Genomic DNA, 24,776 nt, shown 5'->3' with positions numbered 1-24,776 from the left:
TTTAGATCCACCTGGACCTCCTTCCAACCCCAGAATTACAGAAACAACAAAAACCACTGCCAGCTTTGCCTGGGGCAAACCCCACTATGATGGTGGTCTTGATGTTGACGGATACATTGTTGAGTACAAAAGGGAAGGGCTTGACGACTGGGAGGTGGAGACACAGTACCTATTGAAAGCTACTGAATATGTTATTGGTAAACTTCAAAAAGGAGGCAAATACCACTTCAGAGTCAGTGCAATAAACTCAGAGGGCGTTGGTGAGCCAGCAGAGATTGAAAAAGTTACGGAATTGGTGGACCAGGAGACACTGCCAGACTTTGAGCTTGATGCTGAATTAAGGAAAACCCTGGTTGTTAGGTGCCGTGCTTCCATCCGTATGTTTGTTCCCATCCGTGGTCGTCCTGTTCCTGAAGTAACCTGGAGCAAAGATGATACCAACCTGAAAACACGTGCACACATTGACACCACAGAGTCCTACACTCTTCTGGTTATTCCTGACTGCACTAGATATGATGCTGGAAAGTACAACCTCTGTCTCGAGAATGTAGCTGGAAAGAAGGCTGGCTTTGTCAATGTGAAAGTTCTGGACACACCAGGACCACCAGTCCAACTCAAACCAAGGGAGATCACTAAGAACAGCATCACCCTTCAATGGGAAATACCCATAATTGATGGTGGTTCCAAGATTCACAACTATATCGTTGAAAAGAGAGCGGCCACTAAGAAAGCCTACACTGTACTTAGCACCACTTGGCAGAAGTGTTCCTTCAAGATTTCAGACCTCACAGAGGGAGCTTACTACTACTTCCGTGTCTCAGCTGAGAATGACCTGGGAGTAGGAGAGCCTGCTGAAACCCCTGAGCCAATCAGGGTGTCTCAAGCTCCCACAGCACCGGAGAACCTTTATGTCACAGATGTCACAGCTGACAGTGCTAGCCTGGCATGGACCAAGCCTTTGCACGATGGTGGCTCCTTGATCACTGGGTATGTCATTGAGGCCCAGAAGAAGGACAGTGACCAGTGGGTCCATGTTACTACTATTAAGGCTCTGGACTACACTGTAACAGATCTGATTGAGGGCGTTGAATATACTTTCCGCATAATGGCAGTAAATGAATCAGGAAGGAGTGATCCTCGTGAGAGCAGGCCTGCTGTCATCAAAGAGCAGAGTTCTGCTCCTTCCTTTGACCTGCGTGGAGTCTACCAGAAGACTGTCATCGCCAAGGCAGGGGACCGTGTAAAGGTTGAAATTCCTGTGCTCGGCAAACCCAGACCTGTGGTTTCCTGGAAGAAGGGTGACATATCCCTCAAGGAGACACAAAGGATCAATGTTGAAACTACGCCAACATCCACTATTCTCAACATCGGTGAGATCAAAAGAACTGATGGAGGCCAGTATTCCATGACTGGAAAGAATATGCTGGGTACACTGACTGAGACAATTACAGTCCTGGTACATGACATTCCAGGTCCTCCCACTGGTCCTATCAAGTTAGAGGAAGTCTCATGTGATTATGTTCTCATGTCCTGGGAGGCACCAGAGAATGATGGAGGCGTTCCAATCAACAACTATATTGTTGAGATGCGAGAGACCACTGGTACTTCATGGGTTGAGTTGGCGGCTACAGTGATCAGAACCACATTCAAAGCAGCCCGCCTGAACACTGGAACCCAGTATCAGTTCCGTGTAAGAGCCCAGAATAGGTATGGAAGTGGACCATGCATTATCTCTGAATCAGTAATTGCTGCCTATCCATTTGATGTGCCAAGTCAGCCAGGCATTCCTGTAGTCACATCTCACAACAAGGATTTTATGAATTTGAGCTGGAATGAGCCATCCTCTAATGGAGGAAGTGCAATCCTTGGCTATCATGTGGACAGAAAAGAGAAAAACAGTATTCTGTGGCAGAGGATCAGCAAAGCTCTTGTTGTTGGAAATATTTTCAAATCAACAGGCCTTGTTGACGGAATTGCATACGAACATCGTGTCACTGCTGAAAACATGGCTGGTCTCAGCAAACCAAGCAAGGCCTCTGAGCCTATGTATGCTTTGGACCCAGTTGACCCACCAGGCAGACCAGTGGCACTCAATGTGACCAGACATGAGGTGACAGTGTCATGGACCAAACCAGAGGGAGATGGTGGATTTTCTATTACTGGATACACAGTAGAGAGAAGAGAGTTGCCCAATGGACGCTGGCTTAAAGCCAACTTCAATAACATCTTAGAAACTATTTATACAGTCAGTGGTCTGATTGAAGATGCAACTTATGAATTCCGTGTGACGGCCAGAAACTCAGCTGGTGCTGTCAGCGCTCCATCCCAGCCATCTGAGGCAATCACATGCAGAGATGACATTGAAGAGCCCAGGATTGATGTTGATTCATCGTATAGCAGCAATGTTGTCGTCATGGCAGGAGAGATTTTCAAGCTGGAAGCTAATGTTACTGGCAGGCCAATCCCATCCCTGGTATGGTCCAAAGAAGGAAAGGAGCTTGAAGACACAGCTAAGATAGAGATAAAGACAACCAACTTCCATACAATTCTTACTAGCAAAGATTCTCTGAGGAAGGATGGAGGTTCCTTTACTCTAACTGCAAGCAATCCAGGTGGCTTTGCCAAGTTCACATTTAATGTCAAGGTGCTGGACAGACCTGGACCACCAGACGCTCTCACTGTTACAGATGTCACTGCTGAGAAATGTATTCTTAACTGGCTACATCCATCACATGATGGTGGTGCTAAGATTGAATACTTCATCATTCAGAGGCGCGAGACCAGTAGGTTGGCATGGACAAATGTGGCCACAGACCTTCAAGCAAACAGATTCAAGGTCACCAAGCTTCTGAAGGGCAATGAGTACGTCTTCAGAGTCATGGCTGTTAACAAGTATGGCTTGGGTGAACCCCTGGAGTCTGAACCTGTCATCTGTGCCAACCCCTATGTCCCAAGTGATCCACCACATCAGCCTGAAGTTACCACCATTACCAAGGACTCGATGGTTGTCTGCTGGGAGCGTCCTGAACATGATGGAGGCAGCAGAATAAACACTTACATAATTGAAAGAAGAGATAAGACTGGTCTGCGCTGGGTGAAGTGTAACAAGAGGACTGTAACTGACCTGCGATTCAAGGCCTCTGGTCTCACAGAAGGACATGAGTATGAATTCAGAGTTCTTGCTGAAAACAATGCTGGTGTAAGCCAGCCTAGTCCTTCCAGTCAATTCTACAAAGCAGAAGACACCATCTTCCAGCCAGGACCTCCTGGGAACCCCAGGGTACTTGACACAACAAAGTCATCCATCACCCTTGCCTGGAACAAACCTGTCTATGATGGTGGTTCTGAAATCACTGGTTACGTTGTAGAAACATGCCTGCCCGAGGAAGATGAGTGGACAATTCACACCCAGGAAGGGATGGACAGCCACCTCCTTCACTATCACCAACCTGAAGGAAAACCAAGAGTACAAAATCAACATTTGCGCTACTAATTCTGAAGGAGTGGGTGAGCCCGCTGCTGTTCCTGGAACCCCCAAGGCTGAAGACAGACTGCTGCCACCAGAAATTGAACTTGGAGCAGAACTTCGCAAGGTGGTCGCCATCAGAGCCTGTAGCACACTCAGACTGTTTGTCCCTATCAAGGGAAGACCAGCACCTGAAGTAAAATGGGCCAGAGAACATGGAGAATCCCTTGATAAGGCCATTATCGAAATCACCCCTTCATTCACAACTCTTCAGGTGGAAAATGTTGATAGGTTTGATGGAGGAAAATATATGGTGACTGTAGAAAATGCGACAGGAAGTAAGACAGCCTTTGTCAATGTCAGGGTACTAGACACTCCAGGAGCACCACAGAATCTGATTATCAAGGAGGTCACCAGAGATTCAGTTTCCCTTGTTTGGGATGCACCTCTCATCGATGGTGGCTCCAGAGTTCGCAGCTATATTGTGGAGAAGCGTGAGTCAACAAGAAAGGCCTACTCAACAGTTTGTGCCAGTTGCCACAAGTCTAGCTGGAAAATTGGAGAGCTGGAGGAAGGAAAGCTGTACTTCTTTAGAATACTTGCTGAGAATGAATTTGGCATCGGCCTCCCTGTAGAGACTGTCGAACCAGTTAAAGCCTCAGAGAAGCCCCTACCACCAGGCAAAGTGTCCCTCTGTGAAGTCACTAGTAATAGTGTCAGTCTAACTTGGGAAAAGCCTGATCATGATGGCGGCAGCAGGATAACAGGCTATATAGTTGAAATGCAATGTAAGGGCAGTGATAAATGGACTCAGGTTATGTTGGTGAAGACCAATGCAGCTCTTGTAACTGGCCTTACTCAGGGAGAAGAGTACATGTTCCGTATCCTGAGCACCAATGAAAAGGGAGTGAGTGACCCACGTCCCCTTAGTATGCCTGTGGTAGCTAAAGACTTGGTCATCTCCCCAACCTTCAAACTGATGTTCAGCACATTCAATGTGCTAGCAGGAGATGATCTGAAGATAGATGTACCCTATGCTGCATGCCCCAAGGCTACAGTAACTTGGCTCAAGGATGGTGTAGCTCTCAAGGAGACAACGAGAGTAAATGCTGAAGCCACTGACAAAAACCTATTCTTGGTTATTAAGGAGGCTTGCAGAGATGATGTGGGCACTTACACTGTTAAACTGATTAACACAGTTGGAGAGGCATCCACGGACCTCAGTGTAATTGTTCTAGATAAGCCTGGTCCGCCAACTGGCCCAATTAAGCTGGACGATGTCACTGCTGACAGTGTGGTTCTTTCCTGGAATCCTCCAGAGTACGACGGTTGTTGCTCCATCAACAATTACGTTGTTGAGAAGAGGGACACATCTACCACCAACTGGCAGATTGTCTCTGCCACAGTGGCCAGAACCACCGTAAAGGCAGCCCGTCTGAAGACTGGATTGGAGTACCAGTTTAGGATTGCTGCTGAGAACAGATATGGCAAGTCCTCAGCCCTGCTCTCTGAAACCATTGTTGCTCAGTATCCCTTCGAGTTGCCCAGCCACCCTCGTTCTGTCATGGTCCAGTCAGCCACCAAAGAGACCATGGTGGTTGTGTGGGATGTACCCAGCAATGATGGTGGAAGCAAAATTCTGGGCTACCACTTGGAGCTTAAAGAGAGAAACAGTATACTGTGGGTGAAACAGAACAACAAATCATCCCAGAGACCAGATACAAGGTTGTTGGCCTTGAGGAAGGAATTGAATATGAATTCAGAGTGTATGCTGAGAACATTGTTGGTTTAAGCAAAGCCAGCAAAGCAAGTGACATACAAGTGGCGAGAGATCCTTGTGACAGACCAGGGAAACCAGAGGCTGTCATTGTAACAAGAAACCAAGTGACACTCAGATGGACCAAACCTGAATATGATGCCGGCATTAAGATCACAGGGTATATGGTGGAGAAGAAGGAAGGAACTGGCCGTTGGATGAAAGCCAGTTTTACCAATATCATTGAGACTGAATTTGTTGTCACAGGACTGACTGAAGATCAGATATACGAGTTCCGTGTTATTGCCAGAAATTCAGCAGGTGTCCTTAGCCTGCCATCTGATTCTACAGGAGCCATTACTGCGAAGGATGAGGTTGACCCACCAAAGATTGATTTAGAAGCCAAGTATTCACAGGCTGTTGTGGTAAATGCTGGAGAGACATTCAGGCTTCAGGCTAGTGTCTATGGTAAGCCTGTGCCAACAGTGCACTGGCTCAAGGAGGGCAAAGAGATCGCTGAGGCAGCTAGGTTAGAAATCAAGAATACAGACTTTATAGCCTGTATCGTTGTTAAAGAAGCTATCCGTGTTGATGGAGGTCAGTATACTTTGCTGGTTAAGAATGTTGGAGGAGAGAAACTCGTAAATATTAATGTCAAGGTCCTGGACAGACCAGGTCCACCTGAAGGCCCTATCTCCATCTATGGGGTCACCAATGAGAAATGCTCCATTTCCTGGAAACCTCCCTTGCAAGACGGAGGTAGTGACGTTTCTCATTATATTATTGAGAGGAGGGAAACCAGCCGACTGGTTTGGACTGTAGTTGAACCAAAAGTTCAGACACTGAATCTGAAGATCACAAAACTCCTTCCTGGTAATGAGTACATCTTCAGAGTGATTCCAGTCAACAAATATGGAGTTGGTGAGCCTCTGGAATCTGAGCCCATGATTGCAAGAAATCCCTTTGTCACTCCCAACCCACCAACAGAGGTAGAAGTATCCACAATAACCAAAGACTCCATGGTTGTGACCTGGGAGAGACCAACTAATGATGGTGGCAACCCCATCCAAGGATACATTGTTGAGAAACGTGATAAGGATGGCGTTAGATGGACGAGGTGCAACAAGCGCACAGTGAGTGAGCTGCGCTTCAGAGTGACAGGGCTCCTAGAAAACCACAGCTATGAATTTAGAGTTGCTGCAGAGAATTCTGCAGGTGTTGGCACACCTAGTGCACCAACAGTATACTACAAAGCACTGGATCCTATCTTCAAAGCAGGCCCACCCAACAACCCCAAGGTAGTGGACTCAACTCGGTCTACAGTTTCCCTTACATGGGGCAAACCCATCTATGATGGTGGATGTGAGATTAAGGCTTATATCGTTGAAGCCTGCAACGGGGCAACTGATGAGTGGTTTATGTGCACTCCTCCCACTGGAATCCCAGACACTAACTTCAAAGTTACTAGGCTTCTTGAAAAGCACGAGTATCAATTCAGAGTATGTGCTATCAACAAAGTCGGTGTTGGTGAGCATGCTGATGTTCCAGGAAAGGTTCTTCTTGAGGAGAAGCTTGAGGCACCTGATCTTGACCTGGATAATGACATGAGAAAGATGATCAACATCAGATCAGCTAGCACTCTAAGACTTTTCGTCCCTGTGAGAGGCCGTCCAGCTCCTGAGGTTAAGTGGGGCAAGGCTGAGGGTGAGATTAAAGAGACTGCCATGATTGACAACACAGGCAGCTATGCCTCACTTGTCATTGAGAATGTTGACAGATTTGACAGCGGCAAGTACACCTTGACTGCAGAGAATGCAAGTGGGGTGAAGTCAGTCTTCCTCAGTGTCAGAGTCATGGACTCACCTAGTCCACCCACCAACTTTTTGGTTAAAGAGATCACTAAGAATTCAGTGACTCTGACATGGGAGCCCCCACATCTAGATGGTGGCTCGAAGATTAAGCATTATATTGTTGAGAAGCGTGAGAGCACCAGGAAAGTTTACTCTCCCATCACCACTTGCAACAGGATGTCATGGAAAGTTGAGCCTCTCCCAGAGGGCGGAATCTTCTTCTTCAGAGTTCTGGCTGAGAATGAATATGGTGTCGGTCTCCCTGTTAAAACTGTAGATCCTATTAAAATCTCTGAGAAGCCTCAGCCACCTGGTAAAGTCAGTGTTGATGTAACTAGTAGCACTGTTACACTTTCCTGGGAAAAGCCTATACATGATGGTGGCAGCAGGAGTCAGTACGAAGTTGAACTGGCTCCCAAGGACAGTGAAACTTGGTCTGTGTGTGCTAGTGTGAAGGCACTGGAGACTGTCATAACAAACCTTCTCAAGGGAGAGGAGTACCAATTTAGAGTTGTTGCTGTAAATGATAAGGGCAAAAGTGACCCCAGACAACTGGTTCAGTCAGTTGTAGCCAGGGACCTTGTTATTGACCTGCTGTTAGACCAAAGTTAGCAGCTACAATGTCCAAGTTGGGTATGACCTCAAGATAGAGGTCCCTATTGCTGGTCATCCTAAACCAACCATTACTTGGACCAAGGATGGAGGTGCGCTCAAGCAGACTACCAGAGTTAATGTCAGTGACTCAGCACGTCACACCACTCTAACCATTAAGGATGCAACCAAAGAGGATGGGAGGCATGTACAGCATCAATGTTACAAATGCCCTTGGTTCCAAAGATGCCACTATTGAGGTGATTACCCTGGACAAACCTGGCCCACCAACAGGACCTGTCAAGGTGGAGGACATCAGTGCTGAAAGTATGACTCTTAGCTGGGAACCTCCTACGTACACAGGAGGCTGTCCAATCTCCAACTAGTTTGGGAGAGAAAAGAGATACAACCCACAACTAATTGGGTGGTAGTTTCTGCCACTGTGGCCAGAACCACACTTAAAGTGGCCAATCTGAAGACCGGCGCTGAATATCAGTCAGAATTTATGCAGAGAATAGATATGGAAAGAGTTATGCAATTGATTCAGAGCCTGTGTTGGCACAGTATCCATTCCAGGAGCCCGGCTCGCCAGGAACACCATTTGTGTCTTTATACTCTAAAGACTATATGGTTGTCGAGTGGCACAAACCCCCATCGATGGAGGCAGTTCCATCTTGGGCTACCATCTGGAGAGGAAAGAGAAGAACAGTATTCTCTGGACAAAGATCAACAAAATGCTTATCCAAGACTGCAGGTTCAAGTCTACTCCTCTTGAGGAAGGAATCGAGTATGAATACAGAGTCTATGCTGAGAATATTGTGGGCATTGGAAATGCAGCAAAGTCTCTGAGGTTTATGTCGCTCTGACCCTTGCGATCCTCCTGGCCGCCCTGAGGCTATTATTGTGACCAGGCACTCAGTGAAGCTGAGATGGACCCCTCCGACATATGACGGGGGCAGCTTGGTTACTGGCTATGTAGTGGAAAAACGTGACCTCCCTGAAGGAAAGTGGATGAAAGCTAGCTTTGCAAATGTCATTGAACTTGAATTCACTGTCACAGGCCTGGCAGAGGAAAGTAATATGACTTCCAGAGTAATTGCAAGGAATGCAGCTGGTGCTGTCAGCAAGCCCTCAGAGAGCACAGGATCCATCACTGCTCAGGATGAGGTTGACACACCTAAGTGCGAGACAGATGCAATGTACAACCAGACCATTGTTGTCAATGCTGGAGACACTTTCAATCTTGAGGCCAGTGTAGAAGGAAAGCCCATCCCTACTGCTCAGTGGTTCAAGGGAAGTGTTGAAGTTGAAAACTCAGCAAGAGCTGAGATCAAAATACAGATTTTAAGGCTTTGCTAGTTGTGAAGGACGCAATTAGAGTAGATGGTGGCCAGTACACACTGGTCCTTACAAATGTGGCCTGGAACGAAGACTGTCCCATCAGTGTGAAGGTCTGGATAGACCAGGTCCGTCAGACGGACCTCTTACTGTCAGCAATGTCACTGAGGAGAAGTGTTCACTGTCATGGCTGCCACCCAGACACGATGGAGGAGCTAGCATCTCTCACTATGTCATTCAGAAACGAGAACCAGCCGACTGGCGTGGACTGTGGTTTCCGGTGACTGCGGAGCTACTATGTTCAAGGTCACAAAACTGTTGAAGGGCAATGAGTACATCTTTAGGGTCATGGCTGTCAACAAATATGGTGTGGGAGAGCCTCTCGAATCAACACAGTCATCATGAGGAATCCATTTGTTCCTCCTGGCTCACCTCATGAGCTTGAGGATCACTAACATTACCAGAGACTCCATGACTGTGTGCTGGAACCGCCCTAAAACCACAGGAGGCAGTGAGATTGCTGGCTTACATTGTTGAGAAGAGAGACAGAGCCGGAATAAGGTGGACCAAGTGCACAAACGCAGGGTGACGGACTTACGCTTCAGAGTAACAGGACTGACAGAGGACCACGAATATGAATTCAGGGTATCTGCTGAGAATGCAGCTGGAGTGGGTCAACCAAGTCAAGCTACACCCTACCTCAAAGCCTGCGACCCCACCTTTGAACCAGGCTGTCCTACTAATGCACATTCTGGTCGAAAGCAGGTAAAGACTCCCTCACTGTGGCCTGGCATCGGCCAAATATGATGGTGGTTGTGAGATTCAAGGATATGCTGTGGAAATTTACAAATGCTGATGAAGAAGAGTGGACCATTTGTACCCCAACCTCTGGGGTCAGTGCTACCAAATTTAAAATCACCAAGTTAGTTGAGCACCAGGAATACAAGTGCGCATATGTGCCATCAATAAACTTGGTGTTGGCGAGCCAACAGAGATTCTGGGAGTTTTGAAACCTTTGGACAAAATTGATCCTCCCGAAGTGATGCTGGATGCAGAGCTCAGGAAAGGAATAGTTGTTCGGGCAGGAGGGCTCAATGAGAATCTGCATTCCATTCAAGGGCCGTCCAACTCCTGAGATCAGCTGGTCAAAGGAGGATGGAGAGCTGTCAAGTAAGTCAGAAAGAGACAGGTGTAGATTACACACAGCTTTCCATTGACATCTGCGACAGATTTGACGCTGGAAAATACATTCTCAACTTGGAAAATAGTGTGCAGGCACCAAGTCGGCCTTTGTCTCTGTTAAAGTTTTGGACACTCCCGGGTCTCCTCTGAATCTAACTGTAAAAGATATTAAGAGGGAAAGCGTCACTCTGACATGGGAGCCTCCTCTTATTGATGGTGGTTCAAGAATCAAGAATTACCTGGTTGAAAAGCGTGAGGCCAACAGGAACGTTTTCTCCAATGTGGACAACAAGTGCACAAAGACAAGCTACCGCATCACCGACTCACTGAGGGAGTTATTTACTATTTCCGAGTGTTGGCAGAGAACGAGTTTGGTATTGGACAGGGAGCTGAGACTGTTGGATGCAGTTAAGACCTCTGAGCCTCCTCTGTCTGTGGGTAAGGTCACCTTAACTGAAGTGACTAAAACCAGTGCTTCGTTTTCATGGGAGAAGCCAGACCATGATGGGGGCAGCAGGATCATGGGCTACTACATTGAGATGCAGCCTGTAGGCTCAGAAGAATGGGTGGTAGCTACCATAAGCAAGACCTGCGAGGGCACTGTCACCGGCCTAAGTGCAGGACATGAATACTTGTTCAGAGTGTCAGCCTTCAATGAGAAGGGCAAAAGTGATCCTAGGCCTCTAGCTGCACCTGTCACTGCAAAAGATGTAACTTTCGAGCCCAGATTCAAGATGGCGTTCAACACTTACAGCTTGCAAAATGGTGAGGATCTGAAAATTGATATTCCAGTTCTTGGACGTCCTGTTCCCCAGGTTGAATGGAAAAAGGAAGGACAGGCTCTTAAAGAGACACCAGACTAAATGTAATCAGCACACCATCATCTACCAAGCTCACCATCAAGGATGCAAATAGGGAAGACTCAGGGAAATACACAGTTACAGCTACCAGTAGTGCTGGAACAGCTACAGAGGAGATCACTGTTATTATTCTTGAAAAGCCTGGCCCACCCCAGGCCCTGTAAAGATTGAGGAGGTGAGCTCTAACTATGTTGCGCTCTCCTGGGAGCCACCAGTTTACACCGGAGGCTGTCAGATCAACAACTACATTGTGGAGAAAAGAGACACCACCACGACTGCTTGGCAGATTGTGTCTGCCACTATTGCCAGGACAAACAATCAAAGTCACCAACTTAAAGACTGGAGTGGAGTATCAGTTTAGAGTGTCATCTGAGAATAGATATGAAAGAGTTCTGCCATTCTATCTGCTGCTGTTATTGCTCAGTATCCATTTAGCGAACCTGCTGCACCAGGGACACCAGTGTTTCTGCTGCAAACTAAGGATAACATGGTTGTTGAGTGGGAAAGCACCACCAACAATGGAGGCAGTGCAATCCTAGGTTATCACCTTGAGAGAAAGGAGAAGAACAGCCTTTTGGGACTAAACTCAACAAGCTTTTTAATCCCAGAGCCACGTTTCAAGACTACAGAGTTGGAAGAAGGTATCGAGTATGAATTCAGAGTTTATGCTGAGAATATCGCTGGACTGAGCCTGGCTAGCAAGGTCTCTGAGAGCACAGTAGCAAGGGACCCCTGTGACCCTCCAGGCACACCTGAGGCAATTGATATCACTAGAAACCATGTAACGCTCCAGTGGACAAGGCCTCAGTATGATGGAGGAAGTGCCATCACTGGATATCTGATTGAGAGAAAGAAGCACCCAGATACCCGCTGGATGAAAGCCAGCTTCACTAACATCATTGATACCCAGTACACAATTACTGGTCTGACGGAGGACTGTGTTTATGAATTTAGAATCGTTGCCAGGAATGCTGCTGGTATTTCCAGCCGTCCTTCTGAGGGCACAGGGGCAATTACTGCCAAAGATGAAATCGAAGCGCCAGGAGCAACCATGGACTCTAAATTTAAGGATCTGACTATTGTTAAAGCTGATGAGACATTTATCATTGATGCAGAATACACTGGAAAGCCTCTGCCTGAGGTTATTTGGTTAAAGGATGGAAAGGAGATTGACAAAACAACACCAAGAATGGAGGTCAAGACATCACTTACACGCACCATCCTGACGGTTAAGACTGCATTAGAGTAGATGGTGGCCACTTTGTTCTCAAACTTGTTAATGTGGGTGGAATCAAGATGGTCCCAGTTAATGTTAAAGTACTTGATAGACCTGGTCCCCCAGATGGTCCTCTAGAAGTAAAAGGGGTCACAGCTGAGAAATGTTATCTCCACTGGAACCACCCCTCACACGATGGTGGAGCCAGCATCTCTCATTACATTATAGAGAAAAGAGAGACCAGTCGTTTGTCATGGACAATGGTTGAGCCCAAGATCCAGGCCATCAGCTACAAAATCACAAAACTGCTGCCTGGCAATGAGTACATCTTCAGGGTCACTGCTGTGAATAAATATGGTGTAGGTGAGCCTTTGGAATCTGAACCTGTTATCGCACGCAATCCCTTCACTACTCCCAGTGCACCCACCACTCCAGAGCCAAGTGCTATTACTAGAGACTCTATTGTAGTCACCTGGGAGAGACCTGAAAATAACGGAGGAGCTGAGATTGAAGGATATGTTCTTGAAAAACGTGACAAGGATGGTGTTAGGTGGACTAAGTGCAACAAGAAGAGGCTGACTGACCTGAGATTCAGATGCGCTGGTCTCACAGAGGGCCACTGGTATGAATTCAGAGTCTCTGCAGAAAATGCTGCTGGTGTGGGCAAGCCTAGCCGACCAAGTGAATACATCAAGGCCTGTGATGCAACTTATCCACCAGGACCTCCAAATAACCCCAAAGTCACTGACCATTCTAGCACCACAGTATCTCTGTCCTGGTCCAGGCCAATATATGATGGTGGAGCACCAATCCAAGGATATGCTGTTGAAGTGAAGGAGGCAGCAGATGATGAGTGGGTCATTTGCACACCACACACCGGTGTCCAGACCACTCATTACACTGTGAAGACACTAAAAGAGAATGCAGAGTACAACTTCCGCATCTGTGCTATTAACTGTGAAGGAGTAGGTGAGCATGTAGACTTACCTGGATCTGTGATTGCTGCAGAGAAGCTAGAGGCTCCTGAAATTGAATTAGATGCTGATCTTAGGAAGATGGTTAATATTCGGGCTAGTGCCACTTTACGTCTGTTTGTGACAATCAGAGGAAAGCCTGAGCCTGAGGTCAGATGGTCGAAGGCTGATGGCACTCTGAATGAGCGTGCCCAGATTGAAGTCACAAGCTCTTACACGATGCTGGTGATTGAGAATGTCGACCGATTCGACACTGGAAAATATGTACTGACTCTTGAGAACCTCAGTGGGTCTAAATCAGCTTTCATCAATGTCAGAGTTTTGGATTCTCCCAGCGCTCCTACAAACCTGGAGGTTAAGGATGTGAAGAGAAATTCTGTCGCTCTTTCTTGGGAACCCCCTCTCATTGATGGTGGGGCTAAAATATCTCACTATATTGTGGAGAAGAGAGAGCAGAAGAGAATGGCTTTCACCAGTGTTAGCACCAACTGTGTGAGGAACTCTTACATGATTTCTGATCTGCAGTCGGGAGGACGCTATTATTTCCGTGTGTTGGCTGTAAATGAGCTGGGAGTAGGTCTGCCAGCCTCCACAGATCAGGTGAAAGTGTCTGAGGCTCCTTTGCCTCCTGGCAAAATTATCCTAGTTGATGTGACTCGTCATACTGTTACCCTGTCCTGGGAGAAATCTGATTATGATGGAGGTAGCAAAATCGCAAACTATGTGTGTGGAGATGCAGCCCAAAGGAGATGACAAATGGACTGTGTGCAGTGAAATCAAGGCACTCGAAGCTACTATTGACGGACTTGTAACTGGAGAGGAATATTCCTTCAGGGTGACTGCTGTGAATGACAAAGGCAGAAGTGATCCCAAGCCTCTTGCCAATCCTGTAGTGGTGAAGGACATCACAACGGAGCCCATCATTAAGTTGGTGTTTAACACCTACAGTATAAAAGCAGGTGATGACCTGAAGATTGATGTTCCCTTCATAGGCAGACCTGAACCTGAGGTGTCCTGGAAAAAGGATGGCCATTCACTTAAGCAGACAACCAGGGTCAATGTTCTCGCTTCCAAGACCTCATCCAAAATTGTCATCAAAGATGCAGCCAAGGAGGATTCAGGAAAGTATGAGATTACTCTGACTAACTCAGTTGGCACCAAGACCGCAGAAATCTCTGTCTTAATCCTTGATAAACCTGGCCCACCTAGCAAAATTAAGTTCGATGAGGTGAGTGCTGACTTTATCTCTCTGTCTTGGGATCCTCCAAGTTATGACGGTGGATGCCAGATTAACAACTATGTGGTGGAGAAAAGGGACACTACCACAACCACATGGCAAATAGTTTCAGCCACGGTAGCCAGAACTTCAATCAAGGTTTCTCGTCTCAATCAGGGAGTAGAATACCAGTTCCGTATTGCAGCTGAAAATCGTTATGGTAAAAGTTCTGCCATTGACTCTGCCTCTGTTGTTGCTCAGTATCCTTTCGAGCCTCCTGGCCCTCCAACCAATCTCCATGTTTCTCATGCCACAAAATATGGCATGCTTGTGGAATGGAGCAGACCTGCAAGTGATGGTGGAAGCCCTGTTATTGGTTATCATATAGAATGCAAAGAACAAGGCAGCATCTTATGGACCAAGGTTAACAGAGGTCTTCTGGCTGAAAACCAGTTTAAGATGACAGGCATTGAAGAAGGCCTGCTGTATCACTTCAGAGTCTATGCCGAGAACATTGCCGGCATTGGTCTATGCACCAAGGCTTGTGACCCTGTGGCTGCCAGGGATCCATGTGAACCTCCGGTTAACCTTCGAGTCACCAACATTACTCGTACCTCAGTTTCCCTCTTCTGGGAAAAGCCAGAGTACGATGGCGGAGTAAAGATTACTGGCTACATTGTTGAGCGCAAAGAACTTCCAAATGGCCGCTGGCTGAAATGCAACTTCACCAACTTGCAAGATACCTACTTTGATGTCACAGGCCTCACAGAAGATGTCCAATATGACTTCCATGTCATTGCCAAGAATTCTGCAGAGCTGTTGAGCGTTCCCTCTGAGAACACTGGTGCTGTCACTGTCAAGGATGATGTAGACCCTCCAACTATTATTATTGATGATAAACTCAGACAGTTAGTTGTCATTAAAGCTGGGGAGATCATTCAAATTGATGCTGAAATCACAGGCCGTCCACTCCCTGTTGTTTCATGGTCCAAAGATGGAAAGGAGATTGAGGCTAAGGCCAGGTGTGAAATCTCCTCCACCAACTTCGCAACCACACTGATTGTCAGAGATGCTATTAGAAGGGACTCTGGCCAGTATGTCCTGACCCTGCACAATGTGGCAGGAACAAGGTCTGTGGCTATCAATTGCAAGGTTCTGGACAGACCTGGACCCTCCTCAGGTCCTTTGGCAGTGTCTGGCCTTACAGCAGAAAAATGCACCCTAACATGGGGTCCTCCTCAAGAGAATGGCGGTGGTGAAATCATGCATTACATTGTAGAGAAACGGGAAACCAGTCGCCTTGCCTGGACTCTTGTTCACGGTGATATGAAGGCAACCACTTGTAAAGTGACTAAGTTACTCAGAGGAAACGAGTACATCTTCAGAGTCAGGGGAGTCAACAAATATGGGGATGGTGAGGCCCTGGAGAGTGAGGCAGCAAAGGCCGTGGATCCATTCACTGTGCCTGCAGCTCCTACCGGTGTTCAGGTAACCGCAGTCACCAGTGAGGCAATGACCATCTGCTGGGAAAGACCAGTTTCTGACGGGGGCAGCAGTATCGCTGGCTATGTCATTGAGAAGAGAGAGAAGACTGGCCTTCGCTGGTGCCGTGTTAACAAGAAACCTGTTTACGACCTTAGAGTCAAAGCATCTCACCTTCGTGACGGATGTGAGTATGAGTATAGAGTGTTTGCAGAGAACTCTGCTGGTCTCAGTGCTCCAAGCATTCCTTGCCCTCTCACCAAGGCTGAGGACCCACAGTTCCTGCCTTCACCTCCTGCTAAGCCTAAGATCATTGACTCAACAAAGACCACAGTCACCTTGTCATGGAATAAGCCACTATTTGACGGTGGAGCGCCTGTGACTGGTTACAGAGTGGAATACAGGAAGACTTTCGACGATGAATGGTTTGTTGGAGTACAAAATACTAAAAACACAGAGTTTACCGTGGTGGGACTGACAACTGGAGCTGAATACGTGTTTGTTGTTAAGTCCATTAACAAGATTGGAGTCAGTGAACCCAGTCCTGAGACGGACAAACAAGTTGCCAAAGAGAGAGAGGAGGAGCCAGTCTTTGAAGTCAGCAATGAGATGAGGAAGACTCTTATTGTGAGAGATGGAAGCTCATTTACCATGACAGTACCTTTCAGAGGCAAACCCATTCCCAATGTTTCATGGACGAAGCCTGATGTTGACCTTAGAGTCCGTGCTGTCATTGACTCCACAGATACCTTCACCTCTATCACCTTAGAGAAAGCAACTCGCGACGACTCTGGCAAATACACGGTCACCTTGTCCAGCCTAGGTGGAACCGCCTCCCTGACACTCAGTGTCAGAGTCCTGGACTCCCCTGGACCTCCTGCTCGCGTGGATGTGAAGGACGTGACCAAGACCTCTGTTACTGTAACCTGGGACACACCTGAGAATGAGGGAGGGGGACCAGTCAAGAACTACCTCATTGATATCCGTGAGGCAAGCAAGAAAGGCTGGACCAGGCTGACAGACACATGCCACAGACTCACCTACAAGGTGACAGACTTGCCGGAGGGAGGAGTCTACTACTTCAGAGTGACAGGCGAGAATGAGTACGGTACTGGTGTTGCTGCAGAGTCCAAAGAAGGAACAAAGATCTCAGGTACTGACTTTAAACAGATTAAGTCTTATTTAATGCAAAATGTGATACCCGTTAATTAACTCATTGCACTTTCTCCTCCAGAAAAACCTAGCCCACCACCGAAGCTGGGCGTAACTGATGTGTCCAAGGAGAGCGTATCCCTGGCCTGGGCCAAACCAGAACATGACGGCGGCAGCAGAATTACTGAATACCTGGTAGAAGCTCAGGAGAAAGGGCAGGAGAAGTGGGTTAAGTGCGGCACAACCAAGTTCATCCACTTTACAGTGTCTGGTTTGAGGGAGAATGCTGAGTACTTCTTCAGAGTGAGAGCTGAGAACCAGGCCGGATTCAGTGATGCTAAGGAAATGGTCACTCCCGTTGTGGTCAAAGACCAGCTTGGTAAGTGACAAACTGATCACACTGATCAGAATCAACTATGTGGCCATTAAGACTGGCTAGTGAAGACTAACATAAAGTATAAATTTGCAATTCTTCATACAGGAAATGAACATGAAGTGACATAACATTGCACCTAATTTTCCCCGCTTTAAATCTTTACTATGTATTTGTCTCCAGAATCTCCTGAGATGGACATGAAGGACTTCCCCCACAACACAGTGTACGTTAGAGCCGGTTCCACCCTAAAGTGTGAGATTCCTCTTACAGGCAAGCCTTTGCCTAAAGTCTCCCTGTCAAAGGACAACGTACCGCTTAAGTCCACAATGAGGTTCAACTCTGAAGTCACCCCAGACAGCATCAAGATCACTTTGCGTGAGAGCATTATTGCAGACTCGGGACGCTATGATATCACTGCTTCCAACTCCACTGGCACAACCAAGTCCTTCGTAAACTTTGTAGTTCTGGACCGCCCAAGTGTCCCAATTGGACCTGTGGAGCTGTTTGATGTCACAGAAGACAGCGTTAGCCTGAATTGGCTTCCACCATTATATGACGGTGGCAGCCCCATCACAAACTACATCATCCAGAAGAGAGAGACAACCACAGCCAACTGGGTGGATGTCTCTTCAGCTGTAGCCCGCTGCACAATGAAGATCATGAAGCTCACCACTGGCCTGGAGTACCAGTTCAGAATCAGGGCTGAGAACAGATACGGAATAAGTGAGCAACTTGACTCAACAGCTGTCGCTGTCAGCCTTCCTTACAGTAAGTGTTTTTGCTATCCTCCGTTAACATAACAGATTTGACATTTAGTATTCTTTCCTTGATGTAAAACACTCTGTTAACACCAACTCTTACCCCTAGCTACTCCTGATGCTCCATCCACTCCTGAAGTCACTGCTGTCACCAGGGAAACCATCACTGTAGCCTGGAAGGAGCCAAAGTCAGATGGAGGAAGTCATGTGTTTGGCTACCATCTCCAGATGAAAGACAGGAACAGCATCCTTTGGCAAAGGGTCAACAAAATGGTGATCCGTGCAACACACTTCAAGGTCACCAGCATCAACGCTGGGCTTATTTACGAGTTCAAGGTGGCAGCAGAAAATGCGGCTGGAATCAGTGCGTTCAGCAAAGTGTCTGATGCAGTGCTGGCTATTGACGCCTGTGGTGGGTTTAACATCAAACATTTATTTAAGAAAAATCAATAAAATCTGATGTGAACTTTAAGCAACAATCCCTCATCTATTTGTTCCTGCAGAGCCACCCATCAACTTGCGCATCAGTGACATCACAAAGAACTCCATTAGCCTGGCATGGAAAAAGCCCAACTTCGATGGTGGATCCCCCATTACAGGATACATGATTGAGAAGAGAGAGAGGGTCAGCAGTGCCAAGTGGTCAAAGGCTAACCTCACCAATGTCTCAGACCGCCGCTTCACTGTAACTGGCCTCACCCAGGATGAATCATATGAGTTTAGAGTCATGGCAAGGAATGCTGTTGGCTCAGTGAGCAACCCATCCATGACTGTTGGACCAGCCACATGTGTAGACACCTATGGTAAGTGTATTTTATATTTTCTAACACTTTATTCCAAACTTTAGATTGCCATGACATTTATCACATTGATTGTCTTCAAAAAATAAACACAATACTTTTGTGAAACTGGTTCTACCGTGTAGATGTAAACCTTTTTTACATTTTATATTTCCCTGTCCCTTTGTAATTTCAGCCCCGTTTGTTTTAATGTATGATTTATATAACAGTTTGAAATCACCCGGCTGATTTTAAATTTTCTATTCAGGTGCTCCAAATATTGAAATTCCTCAAGAGTACCACACCGAGGTCAAGCACAAAGCTGGCTCTGATGTGGAGCTCAAATTCAATATCACAGCCAAACCCGCTCCTACCATTGAGTGGTTTAAGGATGGCAGAGAGCTCAAGCCTACAGCTCAGCAGTCCTTCAAACATACATTTGAGTCAACCAGTGTGTTCGTGAAGGACACATGTCGTCTGAATTCTGGAATCTATGAGGTCAAGGTGAAGAACTCCCTGGGATCTGCAAGTGCCATTGTCAGGCTGCTCATTCAAGGTATTTACTTAATTTTTAAGTTTCTTATTAGATTAATTTGGCCTCAATACATCTTTCCTTATAAACAGTGCAAACCCTGACATGCATGAATATGTCTCTTCTGTATATAGACAAGCCAGGCCCCCCTGCTGATGACATACAGTTTAAGAAGGTGACAGCTGACAACATTACCATCATGTGGTCCCCGCCTGCTGATGAGGGTGGCGCCATGGTTACACATTACATTGTGGAGAAGAGGGAGACCAGCAGGGTCATGTGGTCCATTGTCTCAGAGAAACTGATGGACTGCATCGTTAATGTGCCCAGACTCATTCAGGGCAATGAGTACATTTTCAGAGTCCGTGGAGTTAACAAGTATGGCATTGGAGACCCACTGGAGTCTGAGCCTATGATCGCCAGGAATGCATTTGGTAAGTGAGCAGAATAAATACCATTGACACCATAAACACCTCTAGAGTTGATTTGAGTTAAAAACATCTGCACTACAAAGTTATTATGTTTTGTTTATCATACATGCAGAAAAATACAGAAAACAGAAAATAAATAAATTTTAGATATTTAAGATATTTTAAACAATAGAAAACTTATTTGATGTACCCGGTCACTCCAATACAGTTCCTCCCAGTGAGCCATCAAAGCCTACAGTGACAATGATCACAAAGTCCACCATGACAGTGATCTGGGAAAGACCAGCATTAGATGGAGGCAGTGACATTGATGGCTACTACCTGGAGAAGAGGGAGAAGAGGAGTCTGCAGTGGTTCAAGGTTAGTACCCCGAGCCTCTTAAAATCTTTGTGTTGTTTAAGTGTGAAAGAAGTCAAACTTATTTCTGGAAGCTTCATTGCGTCCATTTTTGTCCAGGTGGTGAAGGGCACCATCAGAGATACCAGGCAGAAAGTCACCAGCCTGGTGGAGAATAACGAGTACCAGTACAGAGTCTGTGCTGTCAACAAAGCCGGAGCAGGAAACTACTCTGAGGGCTCAGACCTCTTTAAGGCCTATGACCCCATTGGTATGCTTTCAGTTAGCACATAACATCACCTTCTACTTAAGGTGTTTTCTTGTTAGAACATTTACATTAACCAAATTCATGTCCCCTTGTTTCCTCCAGATCTGCCTGGTGAGCCAACCAAGCTGCGTGTTGTTGACTCCACAAAGACCTCAATCACCCTAGGCTGGGAGAAGCCTGTGTATGATGGCGGCAGCGAAATCACACACTACCTTTTGGAATCAATGAACACAGAAGACAAAGAATGGGTGATCACCAACCCACAGGTCAAGACCTGCGAGTATGTGGTGCCCCACCTGAAACCTGGAACCTACTACTTCTTCAGAGTTTCTGCTGTTAACTGCAAGGGCAAAGGAGAAGACATCAAAATGTACCAGCCTGTGCAAGCCAAAGATATCCTAGGTTTGTATCTAACCATGTCTAAGCTGTTGATATGTGACTTGGGTGTCATATTTTTTAGTCATAATAAAAAAATGATAATAGGCATGTGTTGAGTTCATGACAGTGATCAAATAATTTCTAACAATTTGGCATTAGATTTGTTTACATCTAGTATTTGTAAATTGATTGATCTGATCTTAAATCATGTCAATAATGATATCAAGAGTCATGTTCCTTACTTTTTTGTTGCTGTTGTTTCCAACAGAGGAAGCTGATTTGGACTTGGACATTCCAATGACAACTCAGTACACAGCCAGGGCTGGCCGTGATGTTGAAGTATTTATTCCCCTCAAGGGAAGACCTGCCCCCAATGTCACATGGCGCCGTGGCGATCGCAACATTGCTGGTGACAACCGCTACACCATCAACAGCACTGAGAGAGCAACAACCCTCCTCATTCCCAAAGTCACTCGTGATGACTGCGGCAAGTACCTGCTGGAGATTGAGAATGGTGTTGGAGAGTCCAAGATCATCACTGTGTCCCTTAAGGTTCTAGACAGTCCATCAACCTGCCAGAAACTAATTGTCAAGAATGTGACAAGAGGAAGGCTGACCCTCAGCTGGGAGGCTCCTCTCATAGAGGGCGGTTCCCCTGTTTCTAATTACATTGTTGAGAAGAAAGCATCAACCATGAAGGCTTATCAGGTGATCACCAACGAGTGTGCCAACACAAGTTACAAGGTGTCTGGCCTGGAGGAGGATGTGGCTTACTTCTTCCGTGTGTCAGCTGAAAATGAGTTCGGCGTGGGTGACACTTGTGAAACCAGCGAGCCTGTGAGAGCAGCTGAAACTCCAGGGGCTGTTAAAGAATTGGTTATGTTGGACTCCACAAAGAACTCTGTCACCCTGCAGTGGACAAGACCCGACCATGATGGTGGAAGCTATATCACTGAGTACATAATTGAGAAGAGAACCAAGGAAGACCCCAACTGGGCTCTGGGTGCATCATGCAAGCGTTGCAGCTGCGAGGTCACAGGTCTCAAGGAAAATGCTGTCATGGACTTCAGGGTGTTTGCTAAAAATGAGAAGGGCAGAAGTGACTTCTCTCAGGTTGGTCCAATCACAGTGATTGACTTTGTCATTCCACCTGAGGCCAGCCTCACTGATTACCCCAATGGAGAGCTTGCTGTTCGTATTGGTCAGAACATCCACATCGAGCTGCCCTTCAAGGGTAAACCAAAACCTGTAATCAGCTGGCTAAAGGATAACGTGCCACTGAAGGAGAGTGACAGGGTTCGTTTCAGGACCACAGACAACAAGACTTCTGTCACAGTCAGAGGAGCCAAGAAGGAGCATGCCGGCCAGTACACCTTGGTTTTGGACAACAGAGTCATCAAAAACTACTTTGACATTAATGTGACTACGCTTGGACCCCCCTCAGTGCCTGTTGGCCCTATCCGCTTTGATGAGGTCAAAGCTCAGAGCATCATCATATCCTGGGACGAGCCGAAGGAAGATGGCGGTGGCGAAATTTCCTGCTACAGTGTGGAGAAACGTGAGACATCCCAGGCTAACTGGAAGATGGTCTGCTCCAGTGTTGTCAGGGCCACTTACAAGATTCCAAACCTGGTCAAGGGAACTCAGTACCAGTTCAGGGTCCGTGCAGAGAACAAGTATGGCGTCAGTGAAGCACTCACTTCTCCTGAAGTTATTGCCCAGCACCAATACAAACCTCCAGGTCCTCCAGGGAAGCCAGTGGCTTTCAATGTCACCAGTGATGGTATGACCATCAAGTGGGAGGGTCCAGGCTTTGACGGAGGATCACCAATTTTGGGCTACCATGTTGAGAGAAAGGACAGAAACAGCCTTCTGTGGCAGAAGGTGAATTCCACCATCATCTCCAACAAAGAGTACAGAATAATTGGTCTCTTGGAGGGTCTGGAATACTCCTTTAGAGTCTATGCAGAGAACAATGCAGGACTCAGCCCTGTTAGCGAACAGAGCAAACACGCACTTGCTATATCTCCTGTTGGTAAGTACGAGCTAATATTCATTTGAGATAGCTATAAACAAGAGGAAGAATTTGACATTTAAAATCCTGTCCATATGTAGTCATTCCTGAGTAAGACTCACCATATCTGCTCCTAATTCAGATCCACCTGGCACCCCTGTCTGCATTGATGTGACCAGAGACTCAGTCACCCTGCAGTGGGAAATCCCCAAGAAAGATGGCGGAAGCAAAATTGTGGCCTACAGTGTGGAGAGGCGCCAAGGCAGAGGAAAATGGCTGCGCTGCAACTTCACTGATGTCAGTGAGACCCAATTCACTATAACTGGACTGTACGCTGGAGACAGATACGAATTCAGAGTGATTGCCAGGAATGCTGTGGGTACAGTCAGTCCACCATCTAATACCTCTGGATACATTATGACCAAGGATGAGAGCAGTAAGTAGTGACACGCTCAAAAATGTGTAAAAAAAAAATTAGCATTATTAATATTTGTCTAATATGTCTTTTAATCGATCGACTGTGTGTTTCTTCTTTTTCTTTACATCTTCAGTTACTCCTGAAATTGAGTGGGCTTCAGACCAGGTGCTCACCCTGAGGGCTGGAGAGCATGTTAAGCTCGCCTGCAAAATCACTGGGCGTCCTGTCCCCCAGGTTGTCTGGTACAAGGATGGCAAAGAAATTGACAAGAGGACCATGATTGATATTGAAATCACCACCGGCATTGGCACCAGCAGTGTCTTTGTCCGTGATGCTGACAGGAACCACCGTGGCATCTACACTGTGGAAGCCAAGAACAGCTCCGGTACCAGGAAGGCTGATGTCAACGTCAGAGTACAAGGTGGGTTAACACTGACAATCATGACATAGACTTCCAAAAAACTTTTTAAAAAGCTCTTTATATAAAAACACAGTTTTTAAGCAACATGTCTACCTTATGCTTCTGTGTAGATACCCCTGGACCTGTTGAGGGTCCAATCCGCTTCACTGGCATCACCGCTGACAAGTGCACCGTGTGGTGGAACCCACCGGAGAACGATGGCTGTGCTGCCATCCTGCACTATGTGGTGGAGAAGAGGGAGACATCAAGACTCTCCTGGGCCTTGGTCACCTCCAAATGCGAAGCCTGTTCTTACAATGCCACAAACCTTATCAAGGGCAATGAGTACCAGTTTAGAATCTCTGCTGTCAACAAGTTTGGTGTTGGCAAACCACTGGACTCTGATCCTGTCATTGCACAGATGCAGTACAGTAAGTGAAGCCGTTCTTAAGTATTGAACAACTTGTGTACACAATGATATGCTGCAATTGAGTATTGACAGACTCACAAATACCAGAAACTGTTTTTATTCCAATACTAAAACGTATATTTATATTTCCACCAACAGCTATACCCGATGCCCCTGGTACCCCAGATGCCTCTCATGTCACAGGAAACAGCATCACCTTGGGCTGGACCAGGCCAAGGACAGACGGAGGTAATGAAATCAAACATTACATCCTTGAAAGGAGAGAAAAGAAGAGTCTGCGCTGGCTGAAGGTATCCTCCAAGCGGCCCATCACAGAGCTGAGACACCGTGTCACCAACCTCACGGAGGGCAACGAGTATGAGTTCCGTGTCATGGCTGAAAATGGCGCCGGCATCGGACCAGCCAGCAGTACCTCCAGGCTCTTTAAGTGCAGGGAGCCAACCAGTACTCCCAGTGCTCCCACAGTAATCAAGGTAAGATTGAAGGAACACTTTGTAGAACTGCTAGAATAAACCTTGTCCAGATAACAGGTCAGGTATGTCAGTAAATACACACATATTAGCTATATCACGT

General features: G+C 46.7%; 1 protein-coding gene across 1 annotated transcript in view; it reads left to right on the top strand.

Moving 5' to 3' along the window:
* The window catches only part of ttn.2 (titin, tandem duplicate 2), a 198,922-nt gene that overhangs the window by 154,073 nt on the left and 20,073 nt on the right, over positions 1-24,776 (top strand). Inside the window, 46 exon segments of the mRNA XM_034694393.1 lie at positions 6-3,405; positions 3,407-5,160; positions 5,163-7,671; positions 7,673-7,862; positions 7,864-8,044; positions 8,047-8,157; positions 8,160-8,315; positions 8,318-8,491; positions 8,494-8,523; positions 8,526-8,993; positions 8,996-9,112; positions 9,115-9,246; positions 9,249-9,392; positions 9,395-9,447; positions 9,449-9,526; positions 9,528-9,573; positions 9,576-9,754; positions 9,757-9,799; positions 9,802-9,845; positions 9,847-9,946; positions 9,949-10,088; positions 10,090-10,175; positions 10,177-10,270; positions 10,273-10,501; positions 10,504-10,583; positions 10,585-11,032; positions 11,035-11,193; positions 11,196-11,356; positions 11,358-11,424; positions 11,427-12,272; positions 12,275-13,959; positions 13,961-17,084; positions 17,166-17,462; positions 17,640-18,227; positions 18,327-18,629; positions 18,721-19,020; positions 19,265-19,552; positions 19,663-19,962; positions 20,168-20,319; positions 20,416-20,566; positions 20,666-20,965; positions 21,210-22,976; positions 23,098-23,391; positions 23,507-23,794; positions 23,905-24,204; positions 24,342-24,676. Of these exon segments, the coding sequence (XP_034550284.1) occupies positions 6-3,405; positions 3,407-5,160; positions 5,163-7,671; positions 7,673-7,862; positions 7,864-8,044; positions 8,047-8,157; positions 8,160-8,315; positions 8,318-8,491; positions 8,494-8,523; positions 8,526-8,993; positions 8,996-9,112; positions 9,115-9,246; positions 9,249-9,392; positions 9,395-9,447; positions 9,449-9,526; positions 9,528-9,573; positions 9,576-9,754; positions 9,757-9,799; positions 9,802-9,845; positions 9,847-9,946; positions 9,949-10,088; positions 10,090-10,175; positions 10,177-10,270; positions 10,273-10,501; positions 10,504-10,583; positions 10,585-11,032; positions 11,035-11,193; positions 11,196-11,356; positions 11,358-11,424; positions 11,427-12,272; positions 12,275-13,959; positions 13,961-17,084; positions 17,166-17,462; positions 17,640-18,227; positions 18,327-18,629; positions 18,721-19,020; positions 19,265-19,552; positions 19,663-19,962; positions 20,168-20,319; positions 20,416-20,566; positions 20,666-20,965; positions 21,210-22,976; positions 23,098-23,391; positions 23,507-23,794; positions 23,905-24,204; positions 24,342-24,676 (22,691 nt within the window).

The sequence above is a fragment of the Notolabrus celidotus genome, chromosome 10 (genome assembly GCF_009762535.1).
Source record: "Notolabrus celidotus isolate fNotCel1 chromosome 10, fNotCel1.pri, whole genome shotgun sequence".
Classification (NCBI taxonomy): domain Eukaryota; kingdom Metazoa; phylum Chordata; class Actinopteri; order Labriformes; family Labridae; genus Notolabrus; species Notolabrus celidotus.
Note: the sequence above shows the minus strand (reverse complement) of the source record. Positions and strands in the feature narration are given on the sequence as shown.